Here is an 18,402-nt window from a genome sequence, read left to right on the forward strand (position 1 = left end):
ATATGTCAAAAAGACTTTTATTTTAGCTTTAAAAATATGTAAATATTAATATCACGTCTAAGGGTTAATGCGCATTTCATTGTCGTCTCGCTCACACTGCTGTGCTGAGATTCTTTCACTCCACTCATTGTTAGATTAAAGAGGAGTGCTTTTGACGCTCATGCTGTGATCGGATCAAACACACCATATGATTTTGCAAAGAGCTTTCACAATTTTTTCTCTTGCGCGCATTTCAATTTGAGTTCCTCAGAAATTTACAATTTTTATTGAATTTGTTAGAAGTTTGGTTTTTTATTATATTCATATATATATTTTCAAAAAAATCAATGTTTGTGACCGGTGTCTATAAATGCGTAGCTCATAAAACGTAGTGGTGTAGTTCAGTGTATTAACAACTAGCCGGATAGCTACACCTGTCTTCGTGGAGTAGAGGAACTTACCTGGATTCAAGGTGGATTAGTCTAACTCTTTTATTAGTTGAAAGTGTGAATCAGTGGCGTCAAAATGTGTTAATATGCACTGCATATTACCTGCTAGTTCAAACTATGGTACTTTTAGGTCACAGTGTTCAGTACCAAAAAGGATCTTTTTTTAGTATGACACTCAAAGTCATTCCATTTTTTCCCATCATCCCTCATTTTTTAGATAAAGTTTTATATGAATATATTAATTGAAACTTCGAATAAAATACAAGTACAACAATTTTAAATTACAAAAAATAAAAATTTTTTAATTAAAAAAAAAACAAATAAAAAAATTATTAAAAAAAATATTTTTACTTAAAAATTCTATGATTTTCTCTGAATCAATTGAAAAAAAAACCGACTGAAGAGCGAGACCAAATCGCCACTGTGCGCATGCGCAATATACCAAACTTTGGTCGCTATCGATAACCAATCGATATGTGGATCGCGAGTCGGCGACCACATTGTCAGCTAGTTAATGCGGTCACGTCTGCCACCAACACTAGCAGCTTGCTCGCATGCTAATCTCTTCTGCATCGGCTACTTTTTTTTCTAATTTTAATTTCCTTGAAATTTGTTGTGAAATTTTTGTAGTGAATGGTGGAAAAATAATAATAATACATATTCAAAGAGAGAAAAACTGCATAAAAAATAAGACGTGCCAAGTGCCAAAAAGAAGTGATGCACAAAATATGTGCAAATAAAACAAAACAAAAAATCAAATTCCAATTGCCGACACAAGCGACCGTATATGTGTACATCAATCGCTGATAAGGCACCGGGAACGCTTGCGCGAGACAATTTATAACAATTATATTAATATTGTTCTGTGTGTGATGACCGTATATGTGTACATCAATCGCTGAAAAGGCCGGGATCATCATTACACAAGAAACTCATAAAAGAAAACAACGAAAATGGCAAGGAAACAAAAATTCGCCATCTCAAACTATTGTGTGCGATGACGTATATGTGACCATCAATCGCTGAAAAGGCACCGGGATCATCAAAACACAATGGTTTACAGAATAAGCTTGTATGATTAACGACCGTATATGTGTACAACAATCGCTGTTAAGCACCGGATCGTTTTCATTTATCAACTTACATTAACGCAAATTTACTATTAATTTGTAAATACACAAAAAACAATCATAAACCGAATGAATAAAACTAAAACTGCACAAATATTACAAAAAAAATCACACACAGTGATACTGTTCATTCGGCAAATGCCATGCAAACATGTACATACGTATGTGTTGTGTTTACCTTCGCTTGTGAAATTCTTGATAATAATTAATATCTATTAACAGGAAAAAGTAAGAAACAAAATAATAATTCAACGCTATGATTCATCTATTCTAAAAGCACAAGCCTGAATCTATACCAATTACTAGCCCTTGTACATCAATTACCCACCTATGAAGGCCCACCTGACATTCTTGACAGATTTATAAGTAGAGTAGAACAGCTACTATTGTTAGCCGGATCAGTGGACGAAGCAAACATGCGGACAGTACTTGCTTGGAACTATCCGTGACAAAATTAAAGGCAGAGTTAGACGAAGCACTGAGTGTCTGCGTTGTACTTCTCAGTTGGGATGACATCAATCAAATCTCAAGCGACTATACTCCAGCAAAAAGACAGAAAAATGCTTGTTAGAGAGCTACATAATCTTACGGATGGACTCGGGTATGGGAAGATTATATAATAAGAAGAAGATTAAGAATAATAAGTGAATTGATGTCACTGGTCAGAGAAGCGGACCCTAGTGACACTACCTCGCGTCCAAACGTGACCAATATGACAGATTCTGCCCTAAATACATCCCTTTGGATTAAAGGACCCACTTATCAGCCATGAGAAACCAAAGGCCAGAGACGATCGAGAAAGCGTACGAGTACGGACAGCTTGAACTAAACTTTTCTAGAAGTCTGAGTAAACTTCCTAGAAACCATAACACCGACAACAATACCATTAAGAACACAAAAATTGTAAAATTCAAATATCGTCGGAGTTCGTGGCATACACGAACAACACGTCACCAGAGCCATCCTTCTCCGATCCGGCCATTCCCCCCTATGGTGACTGTATGCCTTCTCTTCGGACTGAGGGGAGGAGTTAACATGCCCCTCTCTCCGGGCCACATGGAATAATGCCGATCCGGAAACTCCAAGCCTACTCTATGCAACTCTGACGATAATACACTAATACGATAGATTCTGACATACAGACATGTTCATGCCTTTTTGTAATAAATTGCCACTGGCGAAATAGTTAGTCTTATTCGTTCTCCCAAACAGCACAGTGCTTTTATTTGGTGAGTATTTCTAACATATTACAGAATTTCCTCGCAAATGAACTCCTCGGCCACTGGAACTGGTAACTGTATTATAGCTGAATTATAAATGGAAGTAGGTAAATGTTACATATTATCATTCGATTAGGTTTCGTTAGTGTAGTATCCACTTACTTTGTTACTTTGTATGTAGCGAAAGAGATCTAATGACGACAGAACCCAGTTTGTATGGAGAGTACAGTGCGCGCCACTTCTCTCTCACACCTATATCTTTGATGCGCTGGGATCTTGGCATCGCAGTCGGCAGACTGAAAGAACCGCGGCATAGGTGGCAGTCCAATGCTTTGCCGTGACGATAATAAATCATGATTTCACTTATACTGCTTGGACACCACAATGTCCTGCGGCTCGTCCGGCGCGGGAGCAGTAGCAGCGCCTGCACGATAGCAATGTTGTGCGCATTGTTATCGCCGCTGACCAAACTGCTCTTCAGTTTGTCCTGAGAGATCATGCCAGATACGAACGATATATTCGGATGCCAAATGCATGTGGTGAAACGCACTTTGGGCGGCCCAACGGATATTCATCCGGTACTTTTGATCTCAGCGCAAACCGGCCGCCCTCGTAGGGTGTTCCTTTAGACCAATTATCTCAGCACGCAATTCGTGCTACCCTACGATAATACACTCGTATAGAGTTCCTGCATCATGTTCAGGCCTTTTGTAATAAATTGCCACTGACGAAATAGTCAGTCTCATTCTGTTCTCCAAACAGCACAGTGCTTTTATTTGTGAGTATTTCTAACATACTTACAGAATTTTCTCGCAAACTGATGGCACCTTAGTGGGGTGTCGAAAATTTTTAAATTATCGAATTGGATATTAATCAGCAATGCTCCGGTTTCACTTTCGGTTTTCGTTTTCGTTCTTGGGACCCAAAAACCGAGTTTTCGTTTTTAGGTGCTCCGGTTTCACACGTTTTTGGTCATCGTTTGCTATCGAACGTTTAATTTTACTGTTTAAACAGCTGACTTTTGTTTGGTTTAAAGAAAACAACGCCGAAAAAAATGGTCTTTTGTATGTCCAATTTCCTGATTGGATAGAACTCACATAAGGATATTTTTATCGTGCATAGTGGATTTATGCTTCCCCTGAATGAATATATTTCCTTTTTTGTCTTTTTGCAAAGAAAGATTTGAACTTTCTTTAAAAAAAATTCAGTTTAAACGGCAATTAGCTGTTTCCACAAAAATGGGATGCCACCTTTTTAATAGATTTCATTCCGGTTATTCCAACATTTTTTTATAAAAATGTTAACACATATAAGTAAATTAAATTAAAACTAATTAATTTTTAAAAGACATATTTACCCAACAAACAAATTTATCCATCATCCGTTTGATTATACAAGTATTTTTAACTTGCTTTTTCATTCTATAAAAAAGTATGGCAGCTTAGCGATAACTATTGGGTGTCGGACTTATCGGGTCGCTCACCAAACGAAAATTTGTTGTGCGCACGCAAAAAATTTGATATCAAATTTGAGGTCGGGGTCAGATATTAGTCGTTTTAAAATTAATTACAAGCCTAATTGATCTGCTACCAACTACTTTTTTCCTTTTCTGCAAATACGATCCGATTTAATATAGAAAAAGGCATTTACGTTTTCATTTCGGCAAGTCAATTTTTCTCGTTTGCAATTCGAAAAAATCTTTGTGAAGTGAAACGGTGAGCACCAATTTTTGGTTTTCAAATTAAATTATTAAATAAATACAGCAAAAATAATTGTGATACAAATCAATTTGAAGAGATTTTAAAGTAAAACCAAAAAACACAACTCTATTCTAAACGTTTTTAAAACGTTTTAAATATTAAAATAATTACTAATATTTTCGCACCGAAGAACTTTATTTAAAATGACTTCCTTTGGCATGCTCTCTATAAAATTTTCAATACTGTCTTTAGAATGCTTCAACACCTCTCAAAGATTTCCCATGTTTGATGGAGCTGCTTCGTACTGCCCGAGCCGTTTTTTTCACGATTGACCAAAGATTGAGATTGGACTTGTCCTGGCCACTCCATCAATTTAAAATGTTTACTTCCAATCCATCCTTAACAATTGCGCAGCTTCGGTCGGGGATAGGCACATTTTTCTATAAAAATTGACAAGATTGGTTTGACTGAAAACGGTAAAATTTTGACTCGTCAGACAGACAACATGCTTCTAATCGTCAACAGTCTAATTTTTGTATGACCTTGCAAATTTCATTCGCTTTAACATTTGTATCGGATAATGCAGATTTGTTTTTTTACACTTGAATACATCCGATGTCTTGCAGTGCTCTTTTAGCAGTCATTCGCTGACATCTTGCTTAATGGCACCTTTGGTGTTAGATGCTTGTTCCTTCTTCATCTCAGACATCATTGGTCGATGATTACTGCTTTATACTAAGCCACTTAGAAATTGTACGTGAATTAAAAGGTAGTAAATTAGAAACACTTGGCTATGTACATACAAAGAAACACAGCATACATACTTACATACATACACACAATGTGTATGTAATTGAGTAACTTAAGTTACCATCCGTCCTATACATATTTACACAAGTTCCGTTTGTGGGGTCTAAGGGTAGTGATCCGCTTGTTCGTTTTTCTAGAACAACGTGCAATCAAATTTCGACTGCGTTTTAAGCCACTGCCGGCAAGCTCACTTGTGGGCATACAAGTGGCGTGCAAGTCTGAGTTCATGTTTGCAACTGATGCCACATAAACAATTTGTTAGTAAAGTAAAATAATTCCAAATTTGCGTTTATTCATTGAATATTTTATTAACAAATACTTATACAAAATATAATAAAAATAAAACTAATTGCCTTCATTAAGAAATAAAAAACAAAATAATCTCGAATTTTTCAGTTATGCTCAATTTGACTTTTCAACAAACTCTTATTTTTTAGTGCTTGGTCCAAAAGACCCTAATTCTTATTACGCTATCTATTCGATGTGGCACACTTTCTATCAAATTTTGAATAACTTCTTTTGGAAAAGCTCTCCATTCCTGCTGGACTCATTGCGACAACTCGTGCTGGTTTGCTGGTACCGGACCGGTTCGTAGATAGGATTGATCAGGGCTCAGTGCTGGCCACTCCATTGAAACGCTGTTTTGCGATCCATTCTTTGTAGATTTTGGACGTGTGCTATGAATCACCATTTTTGTTGGATGTAATGTCACTCTCCTTATATGCACATTTGTCAACAAAATCGCAAGATGGGTCTGCAGAAAATCTAGATCAGGGGTGCCCAGCCCATTGCTCCCATGGGTCCTTGTTTTTGTAATTGCTCCGAAGCATAGGCTATCGGCTAATGACTATGAACTCAAAACCACACATTTAAAGGAGTTTGGAAAATTGTAATGAAAATAAATATCCTCGGTTGTGTAGGGGGGCGACGCTTTGATGAAAATAATAACACTTTCACTTTTTGAAAATATTTAAACTTTAACTTGTGTAGTATTTATTCACTTGAAAATATTACATGTGGGTTTGTGCAGAAGAAAATTTGAACATATGATAGAAGGCGGAATGGAAAAAAGCACTAAAAAGGGCAGGGTGACCATCTTCAGAGGAAACCAAGAACAGTGTGTCTGTGCGTATGACACGGTCACACGCACAGTATACTAGCTTTGTCGCTATCGATAACTCTCGATCGCGACCACACTGTCAGCTGGCCTGAGTGGTCACACCTGCAGTCATCTGGCATCAACATCCTCCCCCCCTTGCAATGAGTTGCAAAACGGTATCATTGTCCAAATGGACCGGACAGAATCCAACCCAAGGTGGAATTCTGGGCCATTGGCAAACCGTTGGTGCTCGGCAGGAGGCCAGGTAGGATGATGTGAGGATACACATCAGTGCCGAGCACCAGGGACACCGTCGATGGCTGGAACCAGCGTTCGTCGGCGAGCGTGATGCTGCGGAATTGCTCCAAGTTCTCGCCATCGACGGGTCGGAGGGGGGTGCGGCTGCAGAGTTGCGAGTCCACCTGCAGCAGCACCTTTCGACGGAACTCGGATGTCCGTGAGCGGATGATCGCCGTGCAGACGCGCCTCCGTACCAACGCGGGTGACGGATAGCCGGTAGGCTGTTGCCAAAGATGCGCTGATACGGCTGGTCGCCGCGCACGGGTCGATCAGCGCTCGCATCTCAAATGTTTTGCATCCGGTGTCGATCAGGATGTTGGCCGTCGGAAGTATGCTCACAGCCTTGTCCTGCAGCAAGGATGCGAGCGACGTTGGAAAGGCCTCCTCGGACATCGGCGAGGCCGGTCGATGGGGTGACGGCGAGCGGGAGCGTGACCGTGGCGAGCGTGGCCGTGGGCGAGCGTGGCCGTGGCGAACGCGGCCTTGGCGAGCGTGGCCTTGGCGAGCGTGGCCTTGTTGGGGTTCGGGACCGGGTGGAGACCGGTTGGTCTTCGCCTCGTCGCTGACGGTTGGGGTGAGCGCTGCGTGCCTCCTTGAAATGCAGCAGTGTGTGGTGATGCCCCCGGGCAGGATTGCCCGGAGTGCTGGTGGGCCAGACAGTTAGAGCAGTACTTGTTGATGAGTACTGCTCTCAACCGTTTCTCCGCTGTCAGCCTCAGGAATCGCTGACATTTCCGGAGTGGGTGGATCCCACGGCACACGCGACACCGAAACGAGTTGGTGCCAGCGGGGCGGTTCTGGTGGGTGGATGTGTGAGATGGCATACTACAGAAATGAAAACAAAAAGAAACAAACGATTAGTATAATAGCCTCTTTGCAGTGTCAATGACACACGGAACAGGACAGCATAGGACAACACAGGACGACGAATAAAAGTACAGGATAGGATGTTATTCGTCCTTCAGTCCTTCTGACGTGGAGGGGTCAGTCTTGCTGTCCATCGGGAGTAAAATAAGTTTGGCAACGGGTCGTCGGATAGTACCCCGCGCCGTGAGCACATCTACAACTCGGACCTTGGCATCGGTGCCTGGACACGTCGTCAGCACCCGTCCTAGGCGCCACTCGTTCGAGGGGAGGTTGTCTTCTTTTATGACGACCATGTCACCGATCCGAAGGTTCCGAGTAGGGGATTGCCATTTCGTCCGTTTGTGCAGCTCCTTCAGGTACTCATCTTTCCAACGGAAACAAAATTGTTGGTGGAGAGCCTTCAGTCGCTGCCATCGATTGAGGATGGAGGTGGCCGGTTGGTTAATTGGAGGTTCCAACACCGAAATAAGAGGGCCACCTATGAGGAAATGGCCAGGAGTGAGCGTTAGTAAGTCCGAAGGATCCTCGGACATAGGGGAAATCGGCCTCGAATTCAGGCATGCTTCGATCTTAGCGAGAAGAGTGGACAACTCTTCGAACGTATATTTCGAGGTGGATGTCGCCTTGTAAAAGAGTGCCTTAAAACTCTTTACGCCGGCTTCCCATAATCCACCCATATGCGGGGCGCCCGGCGGGTTGAAGTGCCAGGATAGGCTCTTGTGGGCGTGTTGTGCGATGATGCACTCCCTCGTCGCTTCCAAGAAGTCGTTGGAGATCACCTTGTCAGCTCCCACGAAGGTTTTTTCCGTTGTCCGAGTACATTTGGTGTGGACACCCGCGCCGTGCGATGAAACGGGAGAATGCGGCCAGGAATTTCTCCGTCGTGAGATCCGATGTTGCCTCCAAGTGGATCGCCTTCGTGCTGAAGCACACGAAGACGCAGACATACCCCTTGGTGATGAGGCAGGCTCGGCCAGTGTAATTCTTTATTTCGAATGGGCCGGCGAAGTCGACTCCAGTGTGCGTGAAAGGTCTCGAGTAGGACGCCCTTTCCTTGGGCAAGTCCCCCATCATTTGGGTCTGCAATCTCTTCTTGTAGATGACGCAAACCTTGCAGGAGTTGATGGTGGATTTAACGAGGACCTTCAATTTTGGTATCCAGAATCTGGAACGGATCAGCCGCATGACGACTTGGTTACCCCCATGTAAGGATATACGATGGGTGAAACGAACCAGTAGTCGTGCAAAGGACGAGGAATACGAGAGGATTATTGGATGACTCTCATCATAACGCAGCGAGTGGGACGCCCTCAGACGCCCACAGGCCCGTAGAATCCCCTTGCCATCGAGGAAAGGGTTCAAGTTTCGGATTGAACTTGAGGAAGGGACCTGCTGCTTGGACTGCAGACAGTGGTATTCCTGAGGAAAAGTGTGTCGTTGAACCATGACGATTAGCCGCTCTTGGATCCGTGACAGCTCATCCGCCTGGACCACGATAGAGCTTGGAATTGCCAACTTCCGACTCCTATCGATGAATCGGAGAACATAGGCAGACGTGCGCAGTGCCCTGCCAAACTCAGAGAACCTGCTCAGGAAGTCGGGAGTCGGAGGTGACTTAGCGACGTTGCACTTAATCCGCTGCTCCAGCAGAGTCTCCGGAATGGGACTTGGAGAAGTTGGCCATTGATCCGACGGGAGATGAAGCCACTCTGGTCCATGCCACCACAACGGATTACGAACCAATTCTTGTGGCAGGACACCACGGCTTGCCAGATCTGCCGGATTGTGCTCGGATCGCACATGCGACCAGTTCTTGGCGTCGCTGGCTTGGACAATCTTGGCCACTCGATTGGCCACAAAGGTTGTCCATCGGCAGGGTGGCTTGTTCAACCAGGCGAGAACAATTGTTGAGTCGGTCCAAAAGAAAGTCTGGAAACTTTCTGCTGGCAGATTCAGGAGGAGGGCTGCAGATAACTCAGCCAACAGGACTGCGCCACAAAGCTCCAGACGTGGCACTGAGAGAGACTTGACCGGAGCCACCTTTGTCTTCGCAGTAAGGAGATGTGTGGAAACCTTGTTCGCCGTTTCCACACGGACATAGATCGCTGCTCCATACGCCCGTTCTGACGCATCACAGAATCCGTGGTACTGGAGCTTCACTCGCGTCTGGAATTGGACCCATCTTGGAATCCGGATCTTTCCCAGAGCAGGATAGCTCTGGAGGTATTCCTTCCATTGGAGTGAAAGATCCGTGGGTAAATGTTCGTCCCATTCGAACGTTCTCAGCCAGATCTCCTGCATGAAGATCTTGGCTCGGATAACGAAAGGGGCCAGCCACCCGGCTGGGTCGAAAAGCTTAGCGATTTGCGAAAGCACTTCCCTCTTCGTGTAGGAGTCCTGATGGGCAACTTCTGGTGGCATGAAGAAGAACTCGTCATCGTGAGCTTGCCACCTGATGCCCAGAGTTTTCGCCGTACTGGAATCTTCGAGTTCGAGGAAATCTTCTCGAAGTAGATGGTCCTTTGGAATGTCCTTCAGCACGCTCTTATGGTTCGACGTCCACTTCCTCAGCGGGAAGCCAGCGCTGTCCAGGGCTGCACACACTTCCGCGATGGTCCGGATGGCCTCTTCTTTCGTGTGTGTCCCCGCTAGGACGTCGTCCACGTACATGTTGTTGGAGATGACTCGGCTTGCGAGAGGATACTCCAAGCGTATGTCATCAGCAAGTTGCTGGAGGACTCGTAGAGCCAGGAAAGGCGCACAGTTGACACCGAATGTCACTGTGTTCAACTCAAAGTCACGGATCTCACCGTCCGACGTGCGGAACAGAATTCGTTGGAACGGTGTGTGCTTTGAGTCCATGAGGATTTGGCGATACATCTTCGTTATGTCCGCATTGAACACATATCGATAGTATCGCCATCGGAGGATCTGCATCGTAAGATCCGATTGGAGAATGGGCCCTGAATGAAGGATATCATTCAGACTCTTGCCATTTGAGGATGGACAAGATGCGTTGAAAACGACCCGCACCTTCGTTGTGGTGCTATCCGGTTTGAACACGGCGTGGTGAGGCAGGTAGAAATTAGGAGTCGTGCCAATCGCCTGAAGCGATATGGGTGTCATATGACCCAAGTCCACGTACTCCTGGAGAACGGCATTGTACTGTTCCTTTAGAGAATCGTTTCTTGACAAACGATTCTCGTTCTTGAGGAATTGAGCCAACGCTATAGATCTGGAATGACCCAGTTCAATGCCATCGGGCTTCCGGAATGGAAGAGTCACCCGATATCTGCCACATGTGCTACGAGAAGTAGTCTTAACGAAGTTTTCTTCGCAAACGAAGTCTGACTCCTTTATCAGCTTCGCTGGAATATCCTCCACCTCCCAAAATTTGGAAAGTAGGCTGTCGAGCTGTTCGTCTGCTTGGAGGGCGACTCTTGTCGAAAACGCAGAAACAGTTGTCGACATACTCTGGGAGACGGGGCCGGTAAGAATCCAGCCAAACACGGTTTCCTGCCCAAGGAGTGAGCCACAAATGTTTGGCCGGGAGCCGCTCAAGATGACCGACGGAAGGATATCCGCGCCAATTAGTACATCGATCTGAGCGCTCTTGTAGAAATGTGGATCTGCCAGTTCTATCGCTGGTAGATCCTTGAGGAAAGTTCGCGGCATATCGAAGGAGGGCAGTTTGCCTGCCAACTGTGGAATTACGAATGCCGAAGTCTCGATATGGAGCCTCGGCTTCGTCGGAGAACCAATGCTGAAGTGACATAACTTCTGCGATTGAGCCGCAACTGCGTGATTTAGCCCGGATACCTGGGCTCGCACGGACTGGAAAGGCAACTTAATGCGTTGGAACAAACGCTCAGAAATGAAGGTCGCTTCGGACCCGGAATCAATTAACGCACGTGCGGTATATGTAGTGCCCAAGTGGCAAACATTGATGACCGCCGTGCCGAGAAGGACATTCTGAGCATTATTAGCAAAGAAATTCTGCACATTTGTTGCCGTTGGATTTGGAGTGGACTGTATGTTGGACGATGAAGAGGCACCATTGTGGGCACTGTCACCCCGATGGAGAAGAGTGTTGTGCCGCCCTTTGCAAGTAAAGCAATTGTGCGCACTTGTACACTCTCGGAGTTGGTGACCTCTTGCGAAACAGTTCAAACAGAGACTTTTCTGTTTGATGTATGTCATCCTCTCGTTGACCGACATTTGCAAAAAACGCGGACACACCCGGACAGGGTGATTCTCCTTTGAGCACAAGTCACACGATTTGCCTTTCGGAGTGACTCGGGCCTCAAAGGAGTTGACTCGCTTCGAATTCTGCGGACGGGATGGTCCTGCAGTCGCGATCTGTGAATTGGCAGTCTGTTTTACGTCCTCAATCGCTTCGAGCGTACGGTAGCGCTCATTGAGGAACGTGCTCATATCCTGCCATGCGGGAATTTTCGCTTTGTCCACCAACGATTGCTCCCACAACGAGAGTGTGAGCTTGGGAAGTTTGGACGAGCAGAGGAAAAACAAGGATGCAATCTGCGAACGGGCTACAGACGGAAATGTCTGAATGCTCAAGAGCGGTCAAGCAACGCTGAATCGTGCTCTGCAGCTCCTTGATAGCTGCTCCCGACTCTTGGGTAACCGTGGACAGGTTAAACAGGATCTTCAACTGGCTTGTTATTAACAAGCGCTTGTTCTCAAAACGTTCGCAGAGAGCACCCCAAGCCGACGCGAAACCATCGTTCGTCAGCGGAAATTTGGCTACTATTTCATTGGCCTCATCTGCGGTCTTCGAATTCAGATGGAAAAGTTTCTCGACCGGAGTCAACCTTGGATTGTTGACATAGATGGCCGTGAAAAGGTCACGGAAAGTCGGCCACCGCAAGTAATCCCCACGGAAAACTTCGGTGTCGACTGGAGGGAGCCGGCAGCCACTGGAGTATACAGGAGGAACGGATGCTTCACTCCTGCTGGACCCGGAAACCTGGGTAATTTGCCCCTTAACACGGGCGAGACACCGCTCGTACACTGCATAGCAGTGATCGTATTTTGCCTCCATCGCCTGTGTGCCTTCACTGTCGCCGTCTTGATGCAGTGCATCAGCACATGTGGAATAAGCGGCTTCGACGTTGTCCCAGAGGACTTGCAGCCGGTCACGACGGATTTCGTACGTGTGTACATTGTCGTCTTCGGCTGCAGGCCCTCTGACCCGACTCTCGAAATGCACCAGTCTGTCAGAGACGGCGACGAAATTGCTGAGAGCCATCGCACGGGTTTTGCTATATTTAGCTTGGACGGAACGGGTAGTTGCCTGACTACGTAGAGCAGTCGAAGATGTGCGCAACAGCGGAGTCTTTGCAGAAGCAGACGGCGACGGACGATCGACCTTTACTCGGAGTTGAGCGGCAGGTGTGGCGGATTGGGACCCCGAAGGAGCGGGCGAAGCGGACGACAGGCGACGAACTGTGGTCGGAAGCTTTAGCGAGTGTTTTGAGTCCTTTTCGCTCTTTTGGCTCTTGGACATACTATGCTTCGGCAGTCACTTTAGAGTCTTTTCTCAACAAAGACTCACGGTAAAGCGGACAGCCGAAAGCAAGCACAAAACGGAGAAGAACTTCGGCTGTCACAGGATAGTGAGCAAAGCCGACACAAGAACACAGACGAGGAACAAAATCGCTGTTGGAAAAACAAAAAATGTCTCGGTGTTGGAAAAACGAAAAAAAAAAATGTTTAAGTAAAACACAAACAGCAGCGTGAATCTTTATTTCTCGATGTGATTGCTGCTGTTTATATACGTAAACGGAGTGAATAATATATGTGTATGTGTAGTGATGGATAATATATATTATATACAACAGTGGATGTGAAAATACTGTATAGTTTTAATATGGTCGGAGCATACACGGAGTGTATATGTGTGTAAGTGTCGTGTATGGAAAAGTACGTGTGTGTATGTGTGTTGTGTGTGGATGTATGTATGTCGTATGTATATGTGTATATATATATATATATATATATATATATATGTACGCGTGTATACATATATATATATATTTGTATATATATATATATATATACATATATACATACATATATATATATGGAGTGTAGTGGATCTACGCGCGTTTGCTATGAGAGGAGCAACTCTCTTGTTATTTGAATATAACCAATAGAGAGCTTGCCTACACAGGAGTGTGTTAAAAGAAAACAGACAAACGCGATACGACAGAAAAAGAAATAGCAAAGTACACACAACCGCGGCCAAAAACGGAAAATAGTAGCGAACTCTTTTAAACTGTATAGATACTTACACATACATATACATATAAGGATATATATATATATATATATACTGTGCAAATATACACAAAGTAGAAAAGATGGCTGAGAAACTGCCGGTTGAACGCTTATGTACTTATATATATGCTGTGTCACATATATATAAGGTACAAGGAAAAAAATATGGCGCGAACACGACACTTGCACAAATGTATGGGGGAAAAAAAAAAGTGTATTACTTATCTTGTCAACCAATGCTATTGCTGGGGTCGAGCGATAAATCCGGCTCGAAGGACCAAAATGTGTAGGGGGGCGACGCTTGATGAAAAATAATAACACTTTCACTTTTAAAAATATTATGAACTTGAAACTTGGTGTTTTATTTCACTTGAAAATATTACATGTGATTTTGTGCAGAAGAAAAATTTGAACATAAGAAAGAAGGCGGAATGGAAAAAAGCACTAAAAAAGGGCAGGGTGACCATCTTCAGAGGAAACCAAGAACAGTGTGTCTGTATGACACGGTACTAGCTTTGTCGCTATCGATAACTCTCGATCGCGACCACACTGTCAGCTGGCCTGAGTGGTCACACCTGCAGTCATCTGGCATCAACATCGGTTAAAGAACGAAATTTTGAAAATCCTTTCCATTTTTTGGAAGCACATATATTTGTGAATCGTCTTTTTCGACTTTAAAATTCATTAAGAACCAATATAGAAATCAATTATCAAATATTCACTTGGAATTTTATATTTTCATTGTTATTTCATAATTGTCTTTATTATAAAAATGTATCTCCCTAATTTTTTTCAGTCTATCCATTGAAATAAAAAATAAATTTTTTTACTAATGTTGGTGTTTTCTTTTGCATGTATTGAAATTTGATCCATCGTAAGCAGCGTTTGGGCATATCTGATCTAGATAATCTTCCTTCTTTATAATTCCATCTATTTTCTTAATTGGTCCGACGCCCCATCAAGTAAAACAGCTCCAGACCATGACATTTCCTCTTCCATGTTTCACTGTTTCTTCTACGTGGCGTCCCTGCCGCGACTCTTCTGGCTTCTTACAACAATATTGTTTATCATCCGACTGGTATCGATTGAATTTAGATTCAATGTTTGCACGCAGATCAAGTTTGTTTCAAATTTTTGCCACGCCCACTTCTGCCCCCGAAACCAGCGTAATTTTAAACGAATAACAAGCGTAATTTTTAAAGCTAAAGTTGCGAATTTTTGGTATATACAATAATTACTATTGTTCTTATGATTCCTGAAAATTTGGTTGCGATCAGATAGAAATTGTCGAAGTTATTAAAGAAATACTTCTGTATGGACAAAAAACGCCTACTTACTAGGGCTCTTAGTTGCTTTGGCTGACAAATCTGGTATATTTGTGCCGTGTATAGTATATTTTGAATGTGGTACTATATCGATATACCAAAATATACCCTTTGGTATATTTTAATATTTTGTAGTATTATCGGTATATTTTGGAACTAATACTGCAATATTTTACTTTTATTCAAAATGGGTAGCGGGTATCTCACAGTCGAGCACATTCGACTATAGCTTTCATAAGCAGGAAAGCCAAAACTGCTTTACCCGTGGGTGCACACAAAAGTATTTTAGCAGAGGTGGGGTCACAACCTGGCCTACTATTAGATACATAGTTGCGAAAGGGACTGGAAAATAGCTGAAATAAATCTACTCTTGCCAACACCTGCTCCGCCTCATTTTAAACTCATAAAATACTTTCTTTTCTTAAGCATTATGCAATACATGCGTGAATAAGTTTTAAGAGAGATTTAACTATGCTTGCTAAGTCATCAGGTGATATAATTGGCGGGTGCTTAATAAGTCGGATGATATTATCCGAATCTTCTGGAACATTAACTTCATTTAAGTTCAAAACATTTACTTGAGAATTTATTTGAGGGATCGCAGAAATGATAAAATGATTACCTAAACTATCTGCCTGATCTCGTTCTTCAAAAATTTCCCTCAGCTTCTATGGCCTTCTAACCATGTCTTCTAAATCCTCTAAAACATTATATTTCCTATACTAAATCCAATAGATTCTAAGTTCGCTGCATACACGCTTTCACAATTAACACTAAACAACTCTATCAGTTGCTTGTTGATATTCGCTGTGTAGAGACGTACGCGCGTGACGAATAAATCATCTTGAAAGAAAGAGATCGAACACAAATCTTTCTCACTTGTGTTTATCTTGCACACACAATTCTATTTTAGTCACTGCTTTGCGGGTGATGTCAGCCTATTACGGTAGTTTACCAAAGATAAGCAAGTCTTAAGCTGTGCTGCGTTTGCCCCTCGCCCAGCGCTCAGCGCAAGCGAGAGGTGGAGGATAGACAGAAACAATATTTTAACTGTAAACAAATATTGTAATCTGCCAAAATATGGAAGAACACGTGTCTGCTCACTCACAGCTTAGTAATAAGCTGTATGACTGTGAGAGGATGAAAAAATTTGATAGTACACCTGCTGAACTGCGTGCTAGTTTGGCCAAAGACATTAAAAATGCAATTGGAATTGCTAACAGCGTTAGCCACATACATTCAGTAACAACTACAAATACTTGCACAACGAGTACTTTAACATTTAGTAGTACAAACTTTAAATCAAGATATGCAATGGCAATGTCGAAGGCTGAAGTCATATGCTCAACGCAAAGTGCTACGAGCGCATCAAGCTCTGCTGTTAAACTACTTTCGGTAAAAGATTGCTCATTTCAAGCTCCGATGATGTCTCTTTGCAAGAAGCAAAAAAAATCTGACAAGGCAACAAAAACAATACAAAAGTCGAAGCCAAATAACAATATTATTAAAGGACGTTCATCGGCCACCATACTTCAAAATAACCGCTTTGCGGCCTTAGCTGAAGAAGTAGATGGTGTTATGGAGCTGGACGATGCATACCAGCAAGATCAAGAAGAAGCCAACCAGCATAGTAAATCTGAACATGCACTGCAGAAAAACACAACACCTAAGCCGCCGGCCATCTGTGTGCCGCATGTTAACAAAATGGCAAAACTGGAGCAGGCCCTCAACACTAAGCCTGACGAGTACGACATTCGCACGTCCAAGTTTGGAATCTCGCGCATATATACAACAAACTCCCGTACATTCCGAGCTGTTGTCAACATGCTATCCACACAAAACTGCGAATTCTGGCATCATCAGCTAAGGGAAAACAAACCCTGCAGACTGGTGATAAGTAATATTCATCCTAACGTGCCAAAAGAACTAATTGAGCGCACCTTTGCCGATAAGGGCTTTACAGTTCTTAACATATATTGCCCCAGAAAGCCAGACTGGCGCAGCATCCCAGTCAATGAGGAGGATGACGAAGAATCCGTCAATTACAAAACAAGACAAAACATGTTCTATGTTAATCTGATGAATACCCAGGCTCAGGCTCAGGCTACTGAATGCTCAGGCGATCACAAAACCAATTCCAAAGTGTGTGAAGCCAACTCCAACGAGGAGTACATATGTGCCAACTGTGGTGAGGATCATATGTCAAACTTTAAGGGCTGTCAGATCAGAATTGATCTTAACAAAAAACTTAAGCCAGCGGCAAGACTACCAGTAAATGGACTGCGGAGCAGTACCAGCAATAACCAAAGACAAGGTCCAACAGTACAATATATCCCACACGCTGCCGTTCGAAGTGGATTCTCATATGCTGATTTGTTAAAATCAAAGGCTGAGGAACATATACCAACAAAACCTGGCGTCTCTCGATCTCGCAATGCTGATGAAAATCCCAGACATGATGACAGATTCAGCATTCTGGAAAAAGCGGTTCATGACATTAACTCCAGATTAGATCAAATGTTCAAACTTATTCAGGAAACGATGGAAGCAAACAGAGCCTTTCGTGACCTGGTACAAAAACTTATATCAAAATGATTAATACACGATTAAAAATCGGATTATGGAACGCACGAGGATTGATCAACAACGTTGAAGAGCTTCGCCTTTTCCTTTGTGCCAAAAAAAATCGACATAATGCTGATAACTGAAACGCACATGCGTCCTGGAAAAAAAATATACCTACCTGGCTACGACCAATATTACGCAAATCATCCCAGTGGTACCTCTAAGAGTGGCGCTGCTGTGTTAATTCGCTCGAGTATTTCACACTCCCAGACTGAGCCTATTTCATGGATGAAGTTACAAGCAGCTAGTGTAAATATCCTAACGAATGGTGGATGCATCAAAGTTTCCTCTCTTTACCTTCCTCCTAATGAACCTTGGAGTAAGGCCGACTTTGATCAGCTGTTTACGACCTTAGGTAATAGGTTTATTGCTGGCGGAGATTTCAATGCCAAACATCAATGGTGGGGCAACCTAAGATCATGCACTCGAGGACGGAGATTGCAGAACGCCATAACAAGCAGCACATGCCAAATTCTTGCTACAGGAGACCCAACCTTCTACTCATACAACACACAGCTTACTCCCTCGACACTTGATTTCTTTATATATAATGGAATCGCGACCAACAAGTTATCTGTTCAACTTTCACATGAGCTCT

The 18,402-nt window shown here is 43.3% G+C and overlaps 1 protein-coding gene across 1 annotated transcript; it reads right to left on the reverse strand.

Moving 5' to 3' along the window:
- Window positions 1–7,637: 7,637 nt before the first annotated feature.
- On the reverse strand, window positions 7,638–13,081 carry LOC127566300 (uncharacterized). Its single transcript, XM_052008330.1, has 3 exons — window positions 12,113–13,081; window positions 8,409–12,051; window positions 7,638–8,341 (listed from the first exon to the last, which is right to left on the reverse strand). The coding sequence occupies exons 1-3, from the start codon at window positions 13,079–13,081 to the stop codon at window positions 7,638–7,640; spliced, it is 5,316 nt and encodes a 1,771-aa protein (XP_051864290.1).
- Between the last annotated feature and the right edge of the window lie 5,321 nt (window positions 13,082–18,402).

The sequence above is a fragment of the Drosophila albomicans genome, unplaced genomic scaffold (assembly GCF_009650485.2).
Source record: "Drosophila albomicans strain 15112-1751.03 unplaced genomic scaffold, ASM965048v2 utg000233l_pilon, whole genome shotgun sequence".
NCBI classification, from domain to species: domain Eukaryota; kingdom Metazoa; phylum Arthropoda; class Insecta; order Diptera; family Drosophilidae; genus Drosophila; species Drosophila albomicans.